Source organism: Pleurodeles waltl, chromosome 2_1, assembly GCF_031143425.1.
Source record: "Pleurodeles waltl isolate 20211129_DDA chromosome 2_1, aPleWal1.hap1.20221129, whole genome shotgun sequence".
Classification (NCBI taxonomy): domain Eukaryota; kingdom Metazoa; phylum Chordata; class Amphibia; order Caudata; family Salamandridae; genus Pleurodeles; species Pleurodeles waltl.
In genome coordinates, this window is record NC_090438.1 from 708,539,006 (window position 1) to 708,556,644 (window position 17,639).

Consider the following 17,639-nt stretch of genomic DNA (forward strand, 5'->3'; position numbering starts at 1 on the left):
GGTAAGACACCCCTCTAGCAGGCCTTACAGCCCTAAGGCAGGGTGCACTATACCATAGGTGAGGGTACCAGTGCATGAGCATGGTACCCCTACAGTGTCTAAACAAAACCTTAGACATTGTAAGTGCAGGGTAGCCATAAGAGTATATGGTCTGGGAGTCTGTCAAACACGAACTCCACAGCACCATGATGGCTACACTGAAAACTGGGAAGTTTGGTATCAAACTTCTCAGCACAATAAATGCACACTGATGCCAGTGTACATTTTATTGTAAAAATACACCACAGAGGGCACCTTAGAGGTGCCCCCTGAAACTTAACCAACTATCTGTGTAGGCTGACTGGTTCCAGCAGCCTGCCACACCAGAGACATGTTGCTGGCCCCATGGGGAGAGTGCCTTTGTCACTCTGAGGCCAGTAACAAAGCCTGCACTGGGTGGAGATGCTAACACCTCCCCCAGGCAGGAGCTGTAACACCTGGCGGTGAGCCTCAAAGGCTCACCCCTTTGTCACAGCCCAGCAGGGCACTCCAGCTTAGTGGAGTTGCCCGCCCCCTCCGGCCACGGCCCCCACTTTTGGCGGCAAGGCTGGAGGGAACAAAGAAAGCAACAAGGAGGAGTCACTGACCAGTCAGGACAGCCCCTAAGGTGTCCTGAGCTGAGGTGACTCTGACTTTTAGAAATCCTCCATCTTGCAGATGGAGGATTCCCCCAATAGGGTTAGGATTGTGACCCCCTCCCCTTGGGAGGAGGCACAAAGAGGGTGTACCCACCCTCAGGGCTAGTAGCCATTGGCTACTAACCCCCCAGACCTAAACACGCCCTTAAATTTAGTATTTAAGGGCTACCCTGAACCCTAGAAAATTAGATTCCTGCAACTACAAGAAGGACTGCCTAGCTGAAACCCCTGCAGAGGAAGACCAGAAGACGACAACTGCCTTGGCTCCAGAAACTCACCGGCCTGTCTCCTGCCTTCCAAAGATCCTGCTCCAGCGACGCCTTCCAAAGGGACCAGCGACCTCGACATCCTCTGAGGACTGCCCCTGCTTCGAAAAGACAAGAAACTCCCGAGGACAGCGGACCTGCTCCAAGAAAGGCTGCAACTTTGTTTCCAGCAGCCTTGAAAGAACCCTGCAAGCTCCCCGCAAGAAGCGTGAGACTTGCAACACTGCACCCGGCGACCCCGACTCGGCTGGTGGAGATCCAACACCTCAGGAGGGACCCCAGGACTACTCTGATACTGTGAGTACCAAGACCTGTCCCCCCTGAGCCCCCACAGCGCCGCCTGCAGAGGGAATCCCGAGGCTTCCCCTGACCGCGACTCTTTGAATCCAAAGTCCCGACGCCTGGGAGAGACCCTGCACCCGCAGCCCCCAGGACCTGAAGGACCGGACTTTCACTGGAGAAGTGACCCCCAGGAGTCCCTCTCCCTTGCCCAAGTGGAGGTTTCCCCGAGGAACCCCCCCCTTGCCTGCCTGCAGCGCTGAAGAGATCCCGAGATCTCTCATAGACTAACATTGCAAACCCGACGCCTGTTTCTACACTGCACCCGGCCGCCCCCGCGCTGCTGAGGGTGAAATTTCTGTGTGGGCTTGTGTCCCCCCCGGTGCCCTACAAAACCCCCCTGGTCTGCCCTCCGAAGACGCGGGTACTTACCTGCAAGCAGACCGGAACGGGGGCACCCCCTTCTCTCCATTCTAGCCTATGTGTTTTGGGCACCACTTTGAACTCTGCACCTGACCGGCCCTGAGCTGCTGGTGTGGTGACTTTGGGGTTGCTCTGAACCCCCAACGGTGGGCTACCTTGGACCAAGAACTAAGCCCTGTAAGTGTCTTACTTACCTGGTTAACCTAACAAATACTTACCTCCCCTAGGAACTGTGAAAATTGCACTAAGTGTCCACTTTTAAAACCGCTATTTGTGAATAACTTGAAAAGTATACATGCAATTTTGATGATTTGAAGTTCCTAAAGTACTTACCTGCAATACCTTTCGAATGAGATATTACATGTAGAATTTGAACCTGTGGTTCTTAAAATAAACTAAGAAAAGATATTTTTCTATACAAAAACCTATTGGCTGGATTTGTCTCTGAGTGTGTGTACCTCATTTATTGTCTATGTGTATGTACAACAAATGCTTAACACTACTCCTTGGATAAGCCTACTGCTCGACCACACTACCACAAAATAGAGCATTAGTATTATCTATTTTTACCACTATTTTACCTCTAAGGGGAACCCTTGGACTCTGTGCATGCTATTCCTTACTTTGAAATAGCACATACAGAGCCAACTTCCTACAATGCCCAAGAAAGTGAACTGGACTGTGGAATGCCAACAGGCCTTTGACACCCTGAAACAAGCAATGTGCTCAGCACCAGTTCTAAAAGCTCCAGATTATTCTAAGCAGTTCATTGTGCAGACTGATGCCTCTGAACATGGGATAGGGGCAGTTTTGTCCCAAACAAATGATGATGGCCTTGACCAGCCTGTTGCTTTCATTAGCAGGAGGTTACTCCCCAGGGAGCAGCGTTGGAGTGCCATTGAGAGGGAGGCCTTTGCTGTGGTTTGGTCCCTGAAGAAGCTGAGACCATACCTCTTTGGGACTCACTTCCTAGTTCAAACTGACCACAGACCTCTCAAATGGCTGATGCAAATGAAAGGTGAAAATCCTAAACTGTTGAGGTGGTCCATCTCCCTACAGGGAATGGACTTTATAGTGGAACACAGACCTGGGACTGCCCATGCCAATGCAGATGGCCTTTCCAGGTTCTTCCACTTAGAAAATGAAGACTCTCTTGGGAAAGGTTAGTCTCATCCTCTTTCGTTTGGGGGGGGGGTTGTGTAAGGAAATGCCTCCTTGGCATGGTTGCCCCCTGACTTTTTGCCTTTGCTGATGCTATGTTTACAATTGAAAGTGTGCTGAGGCCTGCTAACCAGGCCCCAGCACCAGTGTTCTTTCCCTAACCTGTACTTTTGTATCCACAATTGGCAGACCCTGGCATCCAGATAAGTCCCTTGTAACTGGTACTTCTAGTACCAAGGGCCCTGATGCCAAGGAAGGTCTCTAAGGGCTGCAGCATGTCTTATGCCACCCTGGAGACCTCTCACTCAGCACAGGCACCCTGCTTGCCAGCTTGTGTGTGCTAGTAAGGACAAAACGAGTAAGTCGACATGGCACTCCCCTCAGGGTGCCATGCCAGCCTCTCACTGCCTATGCAGTATAGGTAAGACACCCCTCTAGCAGGCCTTACAGCCCTAAGGCAGGGTGCACTATACCATAGGTGAGGGTACCAGTGCATGAGCATGGTACCCCTACAGTGTCTGAACAAAACCTTAGACATTGTAAGTGCAGGGTAGCCATAAGAGTATATGGTCTGGGAGTTTGTCAAACACGAACTCCACAGCACCATAATGGCTACACTGAAAACTGGGAAGTTTGGTATCAAACTTCTCAGCACAATAAATGCACACTGATGCCAGTGTACATTTTATTGTAAATTACACCACAGAGGGCACCTTAGAGGTGCCCCCTGAAACTTAACCGACTATCTGTGTAGGCTGACTAGTTTTAGCAGCCTGCCACAAACCGAGACATGTTGCTGGCCCCATGGGGAGAGTGCCTTTGTCACTCTGAGGCCAGTAACAAAGCCTGCACTGGGTGGAGATGCTAACACCTCCCCCAGGCAGGAATTGTCACACCTGGCGGTGAGCCTCAAAGGCTCACCTCTTTGTGCCAACCCAGCAGGACACTCCAGCTAGTGGAGTTGCCCGCCCCCTCCGGCCAGGCCCCACTTTTGGCGGCAAGGCCGGAGAAGATAATGAGAAAAACAAGGAGGAGTCACTGACCAGTCAGGACAGCCCCTAAGGTGTCCTGAGCTGAAGTGACTCTAACTTTTAGAAATCCTCCATCTTGCAGATGGAGGATTCCCCCAATAGGGTTAGGATTGTGACCCCCTCCCCTTGGGAGGAGGCACAAAGAGGGTGTACCCACCCTCAGGGCTAGTAGCCATTGGCTACTAACCCCCCAGACCTAAACACGCCCTTAAATTTAGTATTTAAGGGCTACCCTGAACCCTAGAAAATTAGATTCCTGCAACTACAAGAAGAAGGACTGCCTAGCTGAAAACCCCTGCAGAGGAAGACCAGAAGACGACAACTGCCTTGGCTCCAGAAACTCACCGGCCTGTCTCCTGCCTTCCAAAGATCCTGCTCCAGCGACGCCTTCCAAAGGGACCAGCGACCTCGACATCCTCTGAGGACTGCCCCTGCTTCGAAAAGACAAGAAACTCCCGAGGACAGCGGACCTGCTCCAAGAAAAGCTGCAACTTTGTTTCCAGCAGCTTTAAAGAACCCTGCAAGCTCCCCGCAAGAAGCGTGAGACTTGCAACACTGCACCCGGCGACCCCGACTCGGCTGGTGGCGATCCAACACCTCAGGAGGGACCCCAGGACTACTCTGATACTGTGAGTACCAAAACCTGTCCCCCCTGAGCCCCCACAGCGCCGCCTGCAGAGGGAATACCGAGGCTTCCCCTGACCGCGACTCTTTGAACCTAAAGTCCCGACGCCTGGGAGAGACCCTGCACCCGCAGCCCCCAGGACCTGAAGGACCGGACTTTCACTGGAGGAGTGACCCCCAGGAGTCCCTCTCCCTCGCCCAAGTGGAGGTTTCCCCGAGGAATCCCCCCCTTGCCTGCCTGCAGCGCTGAAGAGATCCCGAGATCTCTCATAGACTAACATTGCGAACCCGACGCCTGTTTCTACACTGCACCCGGCCGCCCCCGCGCTGCTGAGGGTGAAATTTCTGTGTGGACTTGTGTCCCCCCCGGTGCCCTACAAAACCCCCCTGGTCTGCCCTCCGAAGACGCGGGTACTTACCTGCAAGCAGACCGGAACCGGGGCACCCCCTTCTCTCCATTCTAGCCTATGTGTTTTGGGCACCACTTTGAACTCTGCACCTGACCGGCCCTGAGCTGCTGGTGTGGTGACTTTGGGGTTGCTCTGAACCCCCAACGGTGGGCTACCTTGGACCAAGAACTGAACCCTGTAAGTGTCCTACTTACCTGGTAGAACTAACAAAAACTTACCTCCCCCAGGAACTGTGAAAATTGCACTAAGTGTCCACTTTTAAAACAGCTATTTGTCAATAACTTGAAAAGTATACATGCAATTTTGATGATTTGAAGTTCCTAAAGTACTTACCTGCAATACCTTTCGAATGAGATATTACATGTAGAATTTGAACCTGTGGTTCTTAAAATAAACTAAGAAAAGATATTTTTCTATACAAAACCTATTGGCTGGATTTGTCTCTGAGTGTGTGTACCTCATTTATTGTCTATGTGTATGTACAACAAATGCTTAACACTACTCCTTGGATAAGCCTACTGCTCGACCACACTACCACGAAATAGAGCATTAGTATTATCTATTTTTACCACTATTTTACCTCTAAGGGGAACCCTTGGACTCTGTGCATGCTATTCCTTACTTTGAAATAGCACATACAGAGCCAACTTCCTACAACTGGATAGTCAGGTCTGTTGTGAGAGGCATTTCACCTGTTTGTTCTTGCAGGACCTTTTGGTCAAAATCTGTTTTCAGAACCACCCCGATAAGGTATTGCTTGGGTATCTATTCTAAGGTAAGGAGTCTGCGGCTTGAAGTCTCTTTCAGATGAACAAGTTACTTGCCTTCAGTAACCTTCAATAACACCTTATCTTGTAGAGACCCCTGCCGCAGATTCCTTACAGAGCCTCCCATCCTCCCCACTATGTGAACTGATTACAGTATGAAGGTCACCCTTCAGAAGGCCTTAAAAATTCACCCAGTTTCCCAGTCTTCCCCGTGGGTCTGCGCTTCTGACGTGGCACCTATAAAGGCATTGCACATGTCACTTCTGATGTGGGCAACGTCGATGACATGGAACTGAGGGACGCACCTACCGGCGTGGAGAGGTATCGCTAGAACATTTCCAGATCAAGTCTGATCCTGGGGATTATCCTAAGGTAAATAATCTGTGGCTAGATAGAAGTAAAACAATTGTTCATCTGGCTTGAAAGAGAAAAGAAAATTTCTGTTGTAGAGTGATGGATGAAAATAAAGCAGAGGAGCAAGTGTAGGGATATGATGAATAAAATATGCCAAATCATGTGATGAAGTATAGGGATATATGTTAATCTATACATAAAGAATTTTGATTTAGAAAATGTAGTCCATAGCAATTTAAATCTAAAGATGTGTATTGTACAGCTAATGGCATGTTTTGTCTCTCACATTCTGAACAAAATGTTAATGGTCCTTACTTATGTGTGTAGGTGATTAGAGATGTTATCAATGTTCACATGGAAGAGCTTGTCCACCACTTGCAAGAAAAAGATGACCCCGAAGATACTGAGACCAAGGAACCAGCAAGCTCATCGCATTCTATGAAATCTGTAATCGGGTAAAGAGATTTCTTGTGTACATATATTTTGATTTTGTGAGCATAACTGTGACAGCAGCATTCTATTTGCATGCAAGCTAGTCTTTGTTTGCATGCTAATCTGGTACCCCATAGTTTAACAATATATCTTTTAGAAATACCTGTAGAACAATGTATATAAAAAAGTGCCTAATGTGTTTTCTTTACCTTACCTGATACTGTACACTTCAGTCTACTTTATCTTCCAATCAACTTAAATCACATATCGTATCACTTATCACTTAAGTTCTATCTTATTTTAGACAACAAGATCTTCAAGATCAGGGAAGTACTTTTTGAGTTAGCAATATTTAAACACTTAGAAAATACAGCTGTCCGATTTGAGGCATGATCCTCGAGCACTGTGAAGTTATCCCATGGGGAGAACATCCACTGCACTGGGTCACTTGCCAACGACTTATTAAACTGTTCTTCTGGACTTAAGGTGAGTAGGGGCCAAGGTCTTTAGAACAACCAGCAGTTTTGGGTTACCTGCCCTGGAGTGTCTGGGTGCAGAGGTGCTTCTAGCAGTGGTAGCCTCGGACGCTACACGTTGAAGTCCATGGGAGCAGTACCTGTAAGAAAAGGGCTGCAAGTGGGGATGGGTAACTGTAGGAAGTTGGCTCTGTATGTGCTATTTCAAAGTAAGGAATAGCATGCACAGAGTCCAAGGGTTCCCCTTAGAGGTAAAATAGTGGTAAAAATAGATAATACTAATGCTCTATTTTGTGGTAGTGTGGTCGAGCAGTAGGCTTATCCAAGGAGTAGTGTTAAGCATTTGTTGTACATACACATAGACAATAAATGAGGTACACACACTCAGAGACAAATCCAGCCAATAGGTTTTTATATAGAAAAATATCTTTTCTTAGTTTATTTTAAGAACCACAGGTTCAAATTCTACATGTAATATCTCATTCGAAAGGTATTGCAGGTAAGTACTTTAGGAACTTCAAATCATCAAAATTGCATGTATACTTTTCAAGTTATTCACAAATAGCTGTTTTAAAAGTGGACACTTAGTGCAATTTTCACAGTTCCTAGGGGAGGTAAGTATTTGTTAGTTTTACCAGGTAAGTAAGGCACTTACAGGGCTTAGTTCTTGGTCCAAGGTAGCCCACCGTTGGGGGTTCAGAGCAACCCCAAAGTCACCACACCAGCAGCTCAGGGCCGGTCAGGTGCAGAGTTCAAAGTGGTGCCCAAAACACATAGGCTAGAATGGAGAGAAGGGGGTGCCCCGGTTCCGGTCTGCTTGCAGGTGAGTACCCGCGTCTTCGGAGGGCAGACCAGGGGGGTTTTGTAGGGCACCGGGGGGGACACAAGTCCACACAGAAATTTCACCCTCAGCAGCGCGGGGGCGGCCGGGTGCAGTGTAGAAACAAGCGTCGGGTTTGTAATGGAAGTCAATGGGAGATCTAGGGATCTCTTCAGCGCTGCAGGCAGGCAAGGGGGGGGTTCCTCGGGGAAACCTCCACTTGGGCAAGGGAGAGGGACTCCTGGGGGTCACTCCTCCAGTGAAAGTCCGGTCCTTCAGGTCCTGGGGGCTGCGGGTGCAGGGTCTCTCCCAGGTGTCGGGACTTTGGTTTCAAAGAGTCGCGGTCAGGGGAAGCCTCGGGATTCCCTCTGCAGGCGGCGCTGTGGGGGCTCAGGGGGGACAGGTTTTTGTACTCACAGTCTTAGAGTAGTCCTGGGGTCCCTCCTGAGGTGTTGGATCGCCACCAACCGAGTCGGGGTCGCCGGGTGCAGTGTTGCAAGTCTCACGCCTTTTGCGGGGAGCTTGCAGGGTTCTTTAAAGCTGCAGGAAACAAAGTTGCAGCTTTTCTTTGGAGCAGGTCCGCTGTCCTCGGGAGTTTCTTGTCTTTTCGAAGCAGGGGCAGTCCTCAGAGGATGTCGAGGTCGCTGGTCCCTTTGGAAGGCGTCGCTGGAGCAGGATCTTTGGAAGGCAGGAGACAGGCCGGTGAGTTTCTGGAGCCAAGGCAGTTGTCGTCTTCTGGTCTTCCTCTGCAGGGGTTTTTCAGCTAGGCAGTCCTTCTTCTTGTAGTTGCAGGAATCTAATTTTCTAGGGTTCAGGGTAGCCCTTAAATACTAAATTTAAGGGCGTGTTTAGGTCTGGGGGGTTAGTAGCCAATGGCTACTAGCCCTGAGGGTGGGTACACCCTCTTTGTGCCCCCTCCCAAGGGGAGGGGGTCACAATCCTAACCCTATTGGGGGAATCCTCCATCTGCAAGATGGAGGATTTCTAAAAGTCAGAGTCACCTCAGCTCAGGACACCTTAGGGGCTGTCCTGACTGGCCAGTGACTCCTCCTTGTTGCTTTCTTTGTTCCCTCCAGCCTTGCCGCCAAAAGTGGGGGCCGTGGCCGGAGGGGGCGGGCAACTCCACTAAGCTGGAGTGCCCTGCTGGGCTGTGACAAAGGGGTGAGCCTTTGAGGCTCACCGCCAGGTGTTACAGCTCCTGCCTGGGGGAGGTGTTAGCATCTCCACCCAGTGCAGGCTTTGTTACTGGCCTCAGAGTGACAAAGGCACTCTCCCCATGGGGCCAGCAACATGTCTCTAGTGTGGCAGGCTGCTGGAACCAGTCAGCCTACACAGATAGTCGGATAGGTTTCAGGGGGCACCTCTAAGGTGCCCTCTGGGGTGTATTTTACAATAAAATGTACACTGGCATCAGTGTGCATTTATTGTGCTGAGAAGTTTGATACCAAACTTCCCAGTTTTCAGTGTAGCCATTATGGTGCTGGGGAGTTCGTGTTTGACAGACTCCCAGACCATATACTCTTATGGCTACCCTGCACTTACAATGTCTAAGGTTTTGTTTAGACACTGTAGGGGTACCATGCTCATGCACTGGTACCCTCACCTATGGTATAGTGCACCCTGCCTTAGGGCTGTAAGGCCTGCTAGAGGGGTGTCTTACCTATACTGCATAGGCAGTGAGAGGCTGGCATGGCACCCTGAGGGGAGTGCCATGTCGACTTACTCGTTTTGTCCTCACTAGCACACACAAGCTGGCAAGCAGTGTGTCTGTGCTGAGTGAGAGGTCTCCAGGGTGGCATAAGACATGCTGCAGCCCTTAGAGACCTTCCTTGGTATCAGGGCCCTTGGTACTAGAAGTACCAGTTACAAGGGACTTATCTGGATGCCAGGGTCTGCCAATTGTGGCTACAAAAGTACAGGTTAGGGAAAGAACACTGGTGCTGGGGCCTGGTTAGCAGGCCTCAGCACACTTTCAATTGTAAACATAGCATCAGCAAAGGCAAAAAGTCAGGGGGCAACCATGCCAAGGAGGCATTTCCTTACACAACCCCCCCCCAAACGAAAGAGGATGAGACTAACCTTTCCCAAGAGAGTCTTCATTTTCTAAGTGGAAGAACCTGGAAAGGCCATCTGCATTGGCATGGGCAGTCCCAGGTCTGTGTTCCACTATAAAGTCCATTCCCTGTAGGGAGATGGACCACCTCAACAGTTTAGGATTTTCACCTTTCATTTGCATCAGCCATTTGAGAGGTCTGTGGTCAGTTTGAACTAGGAAGTGAGTCCCAAAGAGGTATGGTCTCAGCTTCTTCAGGGACCAAACCACAGCAAAGGCCTCCCTCTCAATGGCACTCCAACGCTGCTCCCTGGGGAGTAACCTCCTGCTAATGAAAGCAACAGGCTGGTCAAGGCCATCATCATTTGTTTGGGACAAAACCGCCCCTATCCCATGTTCAGAGGCATCAGTCTGCACAATGAACTGCTTAGAATAATCTGGAGCTTTGAGAACTGGTGCTGAGCACATTGCTTGTTTCAGGGTGTCAAAGGCCTGTTGGCAGTCCACAGTCCAGTTCACTTTCTTGGGCATTTTCTTGGAGGTGAGCTCAGTGAGGGCTGTCACAATGGATCCATATCCCTTCACAAACCTCCTGTAGTACCCAGTCAAGCCAAGGAATGCCCTGACTTGAGTCTGGGTTTTTGGAGCTACCCAGTCCAGAATAGTCTGGATCTTGGGTTGGAGTGGCTGAACTTGGCCTCCACCTACAAGGTGTCCCAAGTAAACCACAGTTCCCTGCCCTATCTGGCATTTGGATGCCTTGATAGAGAGGCCTGCAGATTGCAGAGCCTTCAAAACCTTCCTCAGGTGGACCAGGTGATCCTGCCAGGTGGAGCTAAAGACAGCAATATCATCAAGATAAGCTGTGCTAAAGGACTCCAAGCCAGCAAGGACTTGATTCACCAACCTTTGGAAGGTGGCAGGGGCATTCTTTAAACCAAAGGGCATAACAGTAAACTGATAATGCCCATCAGGTGTGGAGAATGCTGTCTTTTCTTTTGCTCCAGGTGCCATTTTTATTTGCCAGTACCCTGCTGTCAAGTCAAAGGTACTTAGAAATTTGGCAGCACCTAACTTATCAATGAGCTCATCAGCTCTTGGAATTGGATGGGCATCTGTCTTGGTGACAGAGTTGAGCCCTCTGTAGTCCACACAAAACCTCATCTCTTTCTTTCCATCTTTGGTGTGAGGTTTGGGGACTAAGACCACTGGGCTAGCCCAGGGGCTGTCAGAGCGCTCAATCACTCCCAATTCCAGCATCTTGTGGACTTCCATCTTGATGCTTTCCTTAACATGGTCAGACTGTCTGAAGATTTTGTTCTTGACAGGCATGCTGTCTCCTGTGTCCACATCATGGGTACACAGGTGTGTCTGACCAGGGGTTAGGGAGAAAAGCTCAGGAAACTGTTGTAGGACTCTCCTACAATCAGCCTGCTGTTGGCCAGAGAGGGTGTCTGAGTAGATCACTCCATCTACTGTGCCATCTTTTGGGTCTGATGACAGAAGATCAGGGAGAGGTTCACTCTCTGCCTCCTGATCCTCATCTGTTACCATCAACAGATTCACATCAGCTCTGTCATGGAAGAGCTTAAGGCGGTTCACATGGATCACCCTCTTGGGGCTCCTGCTTGTGCCCAGGTCCACCAGGTAGGTGACCGGACTCTTCCTTTCTAGTACTGGGTAAGGGCCACTCCATTTGTCCTGGAGTGCCCTGGGAGCCACAGGCTCCAGAACCCAGACTTTCTGCCCTGGTTGGAACTCAACCAGTGCAGCCTTTTGGTCATACCAAAACTTCTGGAGTTGTTGGCTGGCCTCAAGGTTTTTGGTTGCCTTTTCCATGTACTCTGCCATTCTAGAGCGAAGGCCAAGTACATAGTCCACTATGTCCTGTTTAGGCTCATGGAGAGGTCTCTCCCAGCCTTCTTTAACAAGGGCAAGTGGTCCCCTTACAGGATGACCAAACAGAAGTTCAAAGGGTGAGAACCCTACTCCCTTCTGTGGTACCTCCCTGTAAGCGAAAAGCAGACATGGCAGGAGGACATCCCATCTCCTTTTGAGTTTTTCTGGGAGCCCCATGATCATGCCTTTTAATGTCTTGTTGAATCTCTCAACTAAGCCATTAGTTTGTGGATGGTAAGGGGTAGTGAATTTATAAGTCACTCCACACTCATTCCACATGTGCTTTAGGTATGCTGACATGAAGTTGGTACCTCTGTCAGACACCACCTCCTTAGGGAAACCCACTCTGGTAAAGATACCAATGAGGGCCTTGGCTACTGCAGGGGCAGTAGTCGACCTAAGGGGAATAGCTTCAGGATATCTGGTAGCATGATCCACTACTACCAGGATATACATATTTCCTGAGGCTGTGGGAGGTTCCAGTGGACCAACTATGTCCACACCCACTCTTTCAAAGGGCACCCCCACCACTGGAAGTGGAATGAGGGGGGCCTTTGGATGCCCACCTGTCTTACCACTGGCTTGACAGGTGGGGCAGGAGAGGCAAAACTCCTTAACCATGCTGGACATATTGGGCCAGTAGAAGTGGTTGACTAACCTCTCCCACGTCTTGGTTTGTCCCAAATGTCCAGCAAGGGGAATGTCATGGGCCAATGTTAGGATGAACTCTCTGAACAGCTGAGGCACTACCACTCTCCTAGTGGCACCAGGTTTGGGGTCTCTGGCCTCAGTGTACAGGAGCCCATCTTCCCAATAGACCCTATGTGTTCCATTTTTCTTGCCTTTGGACTCTTCAGCAGCTTGCTGCCTAAGGCCTTCAAGAGAGGGACAGGTTTCTTGTCCCTTACACAGCTCTTCCCTTGAGGGTCCCCCTGGGCCCAAGAGCTCAACCTGATAAGGTTCAAGCTCCAAAGGCTCAGTTCCCTCAGAGGGCAGAACTTCTTCCTGAGAAGAGAGGTTCCCTTTCTTTTGCTGTGTTGCAGTTGGTTTCCCAACTGACTTTCCTTTTCTCTTGGTAGGCTGGGCCATTCTTCCAGACTCCAGCTCTACTTGTTCACCCTGTGCCTTGCATTGTGCTCTGGTTTTCACACACACCAGTTCAGGGATACCCAGCATTGCTGCGTGGGTTTTTAGTTCTACCTCAGCCCATGCTGAGGACTCCAGGTCATTTCCAAGCAGACAGTCCACTGGGATATTTGAGGAGACCACCACCTGTTTCAGGCCATTGACCCCTCCCCATTCTAAAGTAACCATTGCCATGGGATGTACTTTTCTCTGATTGTCAGCGTTGGTGACTGTGTAAGTTTTTCCAGTCAGGTATTGGCCAGGGGAAACCAGTTTCTCTGTCACCATGGTGACACTGGCACCTGTATCCCTCAGGCCCTCTATTCTAGTCCCATTAATTAAGAGTTGCTGTCTGTATTTTTGCATGTTAGGCGGCCAGACAGCTAGTGTGGCTAAATCCACCCCACCCTCAGAAACTAGAGTAGCTTCAGTGTGGACCCTGATTTGCTCTGGGCACACTGTTGATCCCACTTGGAGACTAGCCATACCAGTGTTACCTGGATGGGAGTTTGGAGTGGAACCTTTCTTGGGACAGGCCTTGTCTCCAGTTTGGTGTCCATGCTGTTTACAGCTATGACACCAGGCCTTTTTGGGATCAAAGTTTTTACCCTTGTACCCATTGTTTTGTGAAGAGGCTCTGGGCCCACCCTCCTGTGCAGGTTTTTGGGGGCCTGTAGAAGACTCTTTACTATTTTTAGTTTTGGTTGTCTCATCACCCTTCTGCTGGGGAGTCTTTGTGACCCCTTTCTTTTGGTCACCCCCTGTTGAAGTCTTGGACACCCTAGTCTTGACCCAATGGTCCGCCTTCTTTCCCAATTCTTGGGGAGAAATTGGTCCTAGGTCTACCAGATGCTGATGCAGTTTATCATTGAAACAATTACTTAACAGGTGTTCTTTCACAAATAAATTGTACAGCCCATCATAATTACTTACACCACTGCCTTGAATCCAACCATCTAGTGTTTTCACTGAGTAGTCAACAAAGTCAACCCAGGTCTGGCTCGAGGATTTTTGAGCCCCCCTGAACCTAATCCTGTACTCCTCAGTGGAGAATCCAAAGCCCTCAATCAGGGTACCCTTCATGAGGTCATAAGATTCTGCATCTTGTCCAGAGAGTGTGAGGAGTCTATCCCTACACTTTCCTGTGAACATTTCCCAAAGGAGAGCACCCCAGTGAGATCTGTTCACTTTTCTGGTTACACAAGCCCTCTCAAAAGCTGTGAACCATTTGGTGATGTCATCACCATCTTCATATTTAGTTACAATCCCTTTAGGGATTTTCAACATGTCAGGAGAATCTCTGACCCTATTTATGTTGCTGCCACCATTGATGGGTCCTAGGCCCATCTCTTGTCTTTCCCTCTCTATGGCTAGGATCTGTCTTTCCAAAGCCAATCTTTTGGCCATCCTGGCTAACTGGATGTCCTCTTCACTGGGGCTATCCTCAGTGATTTCAGAGGTGTTGGTCTCTCCTGTGAGGGAACCAGCATCTCTGACTATTATTTTTGGAGTCAGGGTTTGAGGGACCCTGTTCTCCCTAGATAGGACTGGTAGGGGGGAATTGTCCTCCAAGTCACTATCCTCTTCCTCTGAGTTGCCACCCTCAGAGGGGTTGGCCTTTTCAAACTCTGCCAAAAGCTCCTGGAGCTGTATTTTGGTAGGTTTGGGGCCCATTGTTATTTTCTTTATTTTACAGAGTGACCTTAGCTCCCTCATCTTAAGATGGAGGTAAGGTGTGGTGTCGAGTTCCACCACAGTCACATCTGTGCTAGACATTTTGCTTCTAAAAGTTGGAATACTTTTTAAGAATCTACAACTGGTTCTAGAATCTAATTCAAACTTTTAACAAACTTTTAAACTCTAAAAGACAATGCTAAACAGGGACTTAACACACAAGGCCCTAGCAGGACTTTTAAGAATTTAGAAAACTTTTCAAATTGCAAAAATCAATTTCTAATGACAATTTTGGAATTTGTCGTGTGATCAGGTATTGGCTGAGTAGTCCAGCAAATGCAAAGTCTTGTACCCCACCGCTGATCCACCAATGTAGGAAGTTGGCTCTGTATGTGCTATTTCAAAGTAAGGAATAGCATGCACAGAGTCCAAGGGTTCCCCTTAGAGGTAAAATAGTGGTAAAAATAGATAATACTAATGCTCTATTTTGTGGTAGTGTGGTCGAGCAGTAGGCTTATCCAAGGAGTAGTGTTAAGCATTTGTTGTACATACACATAGACAATAAATGAGGTACACACACTCAGAGACAAATCCAGCCAATAGGTTTTTATATAGAAAAATATCTTTTCTTAGTTTATTTTAAGAACCACAGGTTCAAATTCTACATGTAATATCTCATTCGAAAGGTATTGCAGGTAAGTACTTTAGGAACTTCAAATCATCAAAATTGCATGTATACTTTTCAAGTTATTCACAAATAGCTGTTTTAAAAGTGGACACTTAGTGCAATTTTCACAGTTCCTAGGGGAGGTAAGTATTTGTTAGTTTTACCAGGTAAGTAAGGCACTTACAGGGCTTAGTTCTTGGTCCAAGGTAGCCCACCGTTGGGGGTTCAGAGCAACCCCAAAGTCACCACACCAGCAGCTCAGGGCCGGTCAGGTGCAGAGTTCAAAGTGGTGCCCAAAACACATAGGCTAGAATGGAGAGAAGGGGGTGCCCCGGTTCCGGTCTGCTTGCAGGTGAGTACCCGCGTCTTCGGAGGGCAGACCAGGGGGGTTTTGTAGGGCACCGGGGGGGACACAAGTCCACACAGAAATTTCACCCTCAGCAGCGCGGGGGCGGCCGGGTGCAGTGTAGAAACAAGCGTCGGGTTTGTAATGGAAGTCAATGGGAGATCTAGGGATCTCTTCAGCGCTGCAGGCAGGCAAGGGGGGGGTTCCTCGGGGAAACCTCCACTTGGGCAAGGGAGAGGGACTCCTGGGGGTCACTCCTCCAGTGAAAGTCCGGTCCTTCAGGTCCTGGGGGCTGCGGGTGCAGGGTCTCTCCCAGGTGTCGGGACTTTGGTTTCAAAGAGTCGCGGTCAGGGGAAGCCTCGGGATTCCCTCTGCAGGCGGCGCTGTGGGGGCTCAGGGGGGACAGGTTTTTGTACTCACAGTCTTAGAGTAGTCCTGGGGTCCCTCCTGAGGTGTTGGATCGCCACCAACCGAGTCGGGGTCGCCGGGTGCAGTGTTGCAAGTCTCACGCCTTTTGCGGGGAGCTTGCAGGGTTCTTTAAAGCTGCAGGAAACAAAGTTGCAGCTTTTCTTTGGAGCAGGTCCGCTGTCCTCGGGAGTTTCTTGTCTTTTCGAAGCAGGGGCAGTCCTCAGAGGATGTCGAGGTCGCTGGTCCCTTTGGAAGGCGTCGCTGGAGCAGGATCTTTGGAAGGCAGGAGACAGGCCGGTGAGTTTCTGGAGCCAAGGCAGTTGTCGTCTTCTGGTCTTCCTCTGCAGGGGTTTTTCAGCTAGGCAGTCCTTCTTCTTGTAGTTGCAGGAATCTAATTTTCTAGGGTTCAGGGTAGCCCTTAAATACTAAATTTAAGGGCGTGTTTAGGTCTGGGGGGTTAGTAGCCAATGGCTACTAGCCCTGAGGGTGGGTACACCCTCTTTGTGCCCCCTCCCAAGGGGAGGGGGTCACAATCCTAACCCTATTGGGGGAATCCTCCATCTGCAAGATGGAGGATTTCTAAAAGTCAGAGTCACCTCAGCTCAGGACACCTTAGGGGCTGTCCTGACTGGCCAGTGACTCCTCCTTGTTGCTTTCTTTGTTCCCTCCAGCCTTGCCGCCAAAAGTGGGGGCCGTGGCCGGAGGGGGCGGGCAACTCCACTAAGCTGGAGTGCCCTGCTGGGCTGTGACAAAGGGGTGAGCCTTTGAGGCTCACCGCCAGGTGTTACAGCTCCTGCCTGGGGGAGGTGTTAGCATCTCCACCCAGTGCAGGCTTTGTTACTGGCCTCAGAGTGACAAAGGCACTCTCCCCATGGGGCCAGCAACATGTCTCTAGTGTGGCAGGCTGCTGGAACCAGTCAGCCTACACAGATAGTCGGATAGGTTTCAGGGGGCACCTCTAAGGTGCCCTCTGGGGTGTATTTTACAATAAAATGTACACTGGCATCAGTGTGCATTTATTGTGCTGAGAAGTTTGATACCAAACTTCCCAGTTTTCAGTGTAGCCATTATGGTGCTGGGGAGTTCGTGTTTGACAGACTCCCAGACCATATACTCTTATGGCTACCCTGCACTTACAATGTCTAAGGTTTTGTTTAGACACTGTAGGGGTACCATGCTCATGCACTGGTACCCTCACCTATGGTATAGTGCACCCTGCCTTAGGGCTGTAAGGCCTGCTAGAGGGGTGTCTTACCTATACTGCATAGGCAGTGAGAGGCTGGCATGGCACCCTGAGGGGAGTGCCATGTCGACTTACTCGTTTTGTCCTCACTAGCACACACAAGCTGGCAAGCAGTGTGTCTGTGCTGAGTGAGAGGTCTCCAGGGTGGCATAAGACATGCTGCAGCCCTTAGAGACCTTCCTTGGTATCAGGGCCCTTGGTACTAGAAGTACCAGTTACAAGGGACTTATCTGGATGCCAGGGTCTGCCAATTGTGGCTACAAAAGTACAGGTTAGGGAAAGAACACTGGTGCTGGGGCCTGGTTAGCAGGCCTCAGCACACTTTCAATTGTAAACATAGCATCAGCAAAGGCAAAAAGTCAGGGGGCAACCATGCCAAGGAGGCATTTCCTTACAGTAACTGTAAGGAAATGGCTCCCTGTTGCAGTTACCCCCCACTTTTTGCCTGATACTGATGCTGACTTGACTGAGAAGTGTGCTGGGACCCTGCTAACCAGGCCCCAG

General features: G+C 49.7%; 1 protein-coding gene across 1 annotated transcript in view; it reads left to right on the plus strand.

Annotated features, from left to right (window-relative positions):
- The window catches only part of SNRNP48 (small nuclear ribonucleoprotein U11/U12 subunit 48), a 167,940-nt gene that overhangs the window by 88,495 nt on the left and 61,806 nt on the right, over nucleotides 1-17,639 (plus strand). Inside the window, exon 7 of the mRNA XM_069217070.1 lies at nucleotides 6,320-6,447. Coding sequence (XP_069073171.1) covers nucleotides 6,320-6,447 — 128 coding nt within the window. The remainder of the gene's footprint in view (nucleotides 1-6,319; nucleotides 6,448-17,639) is intronic.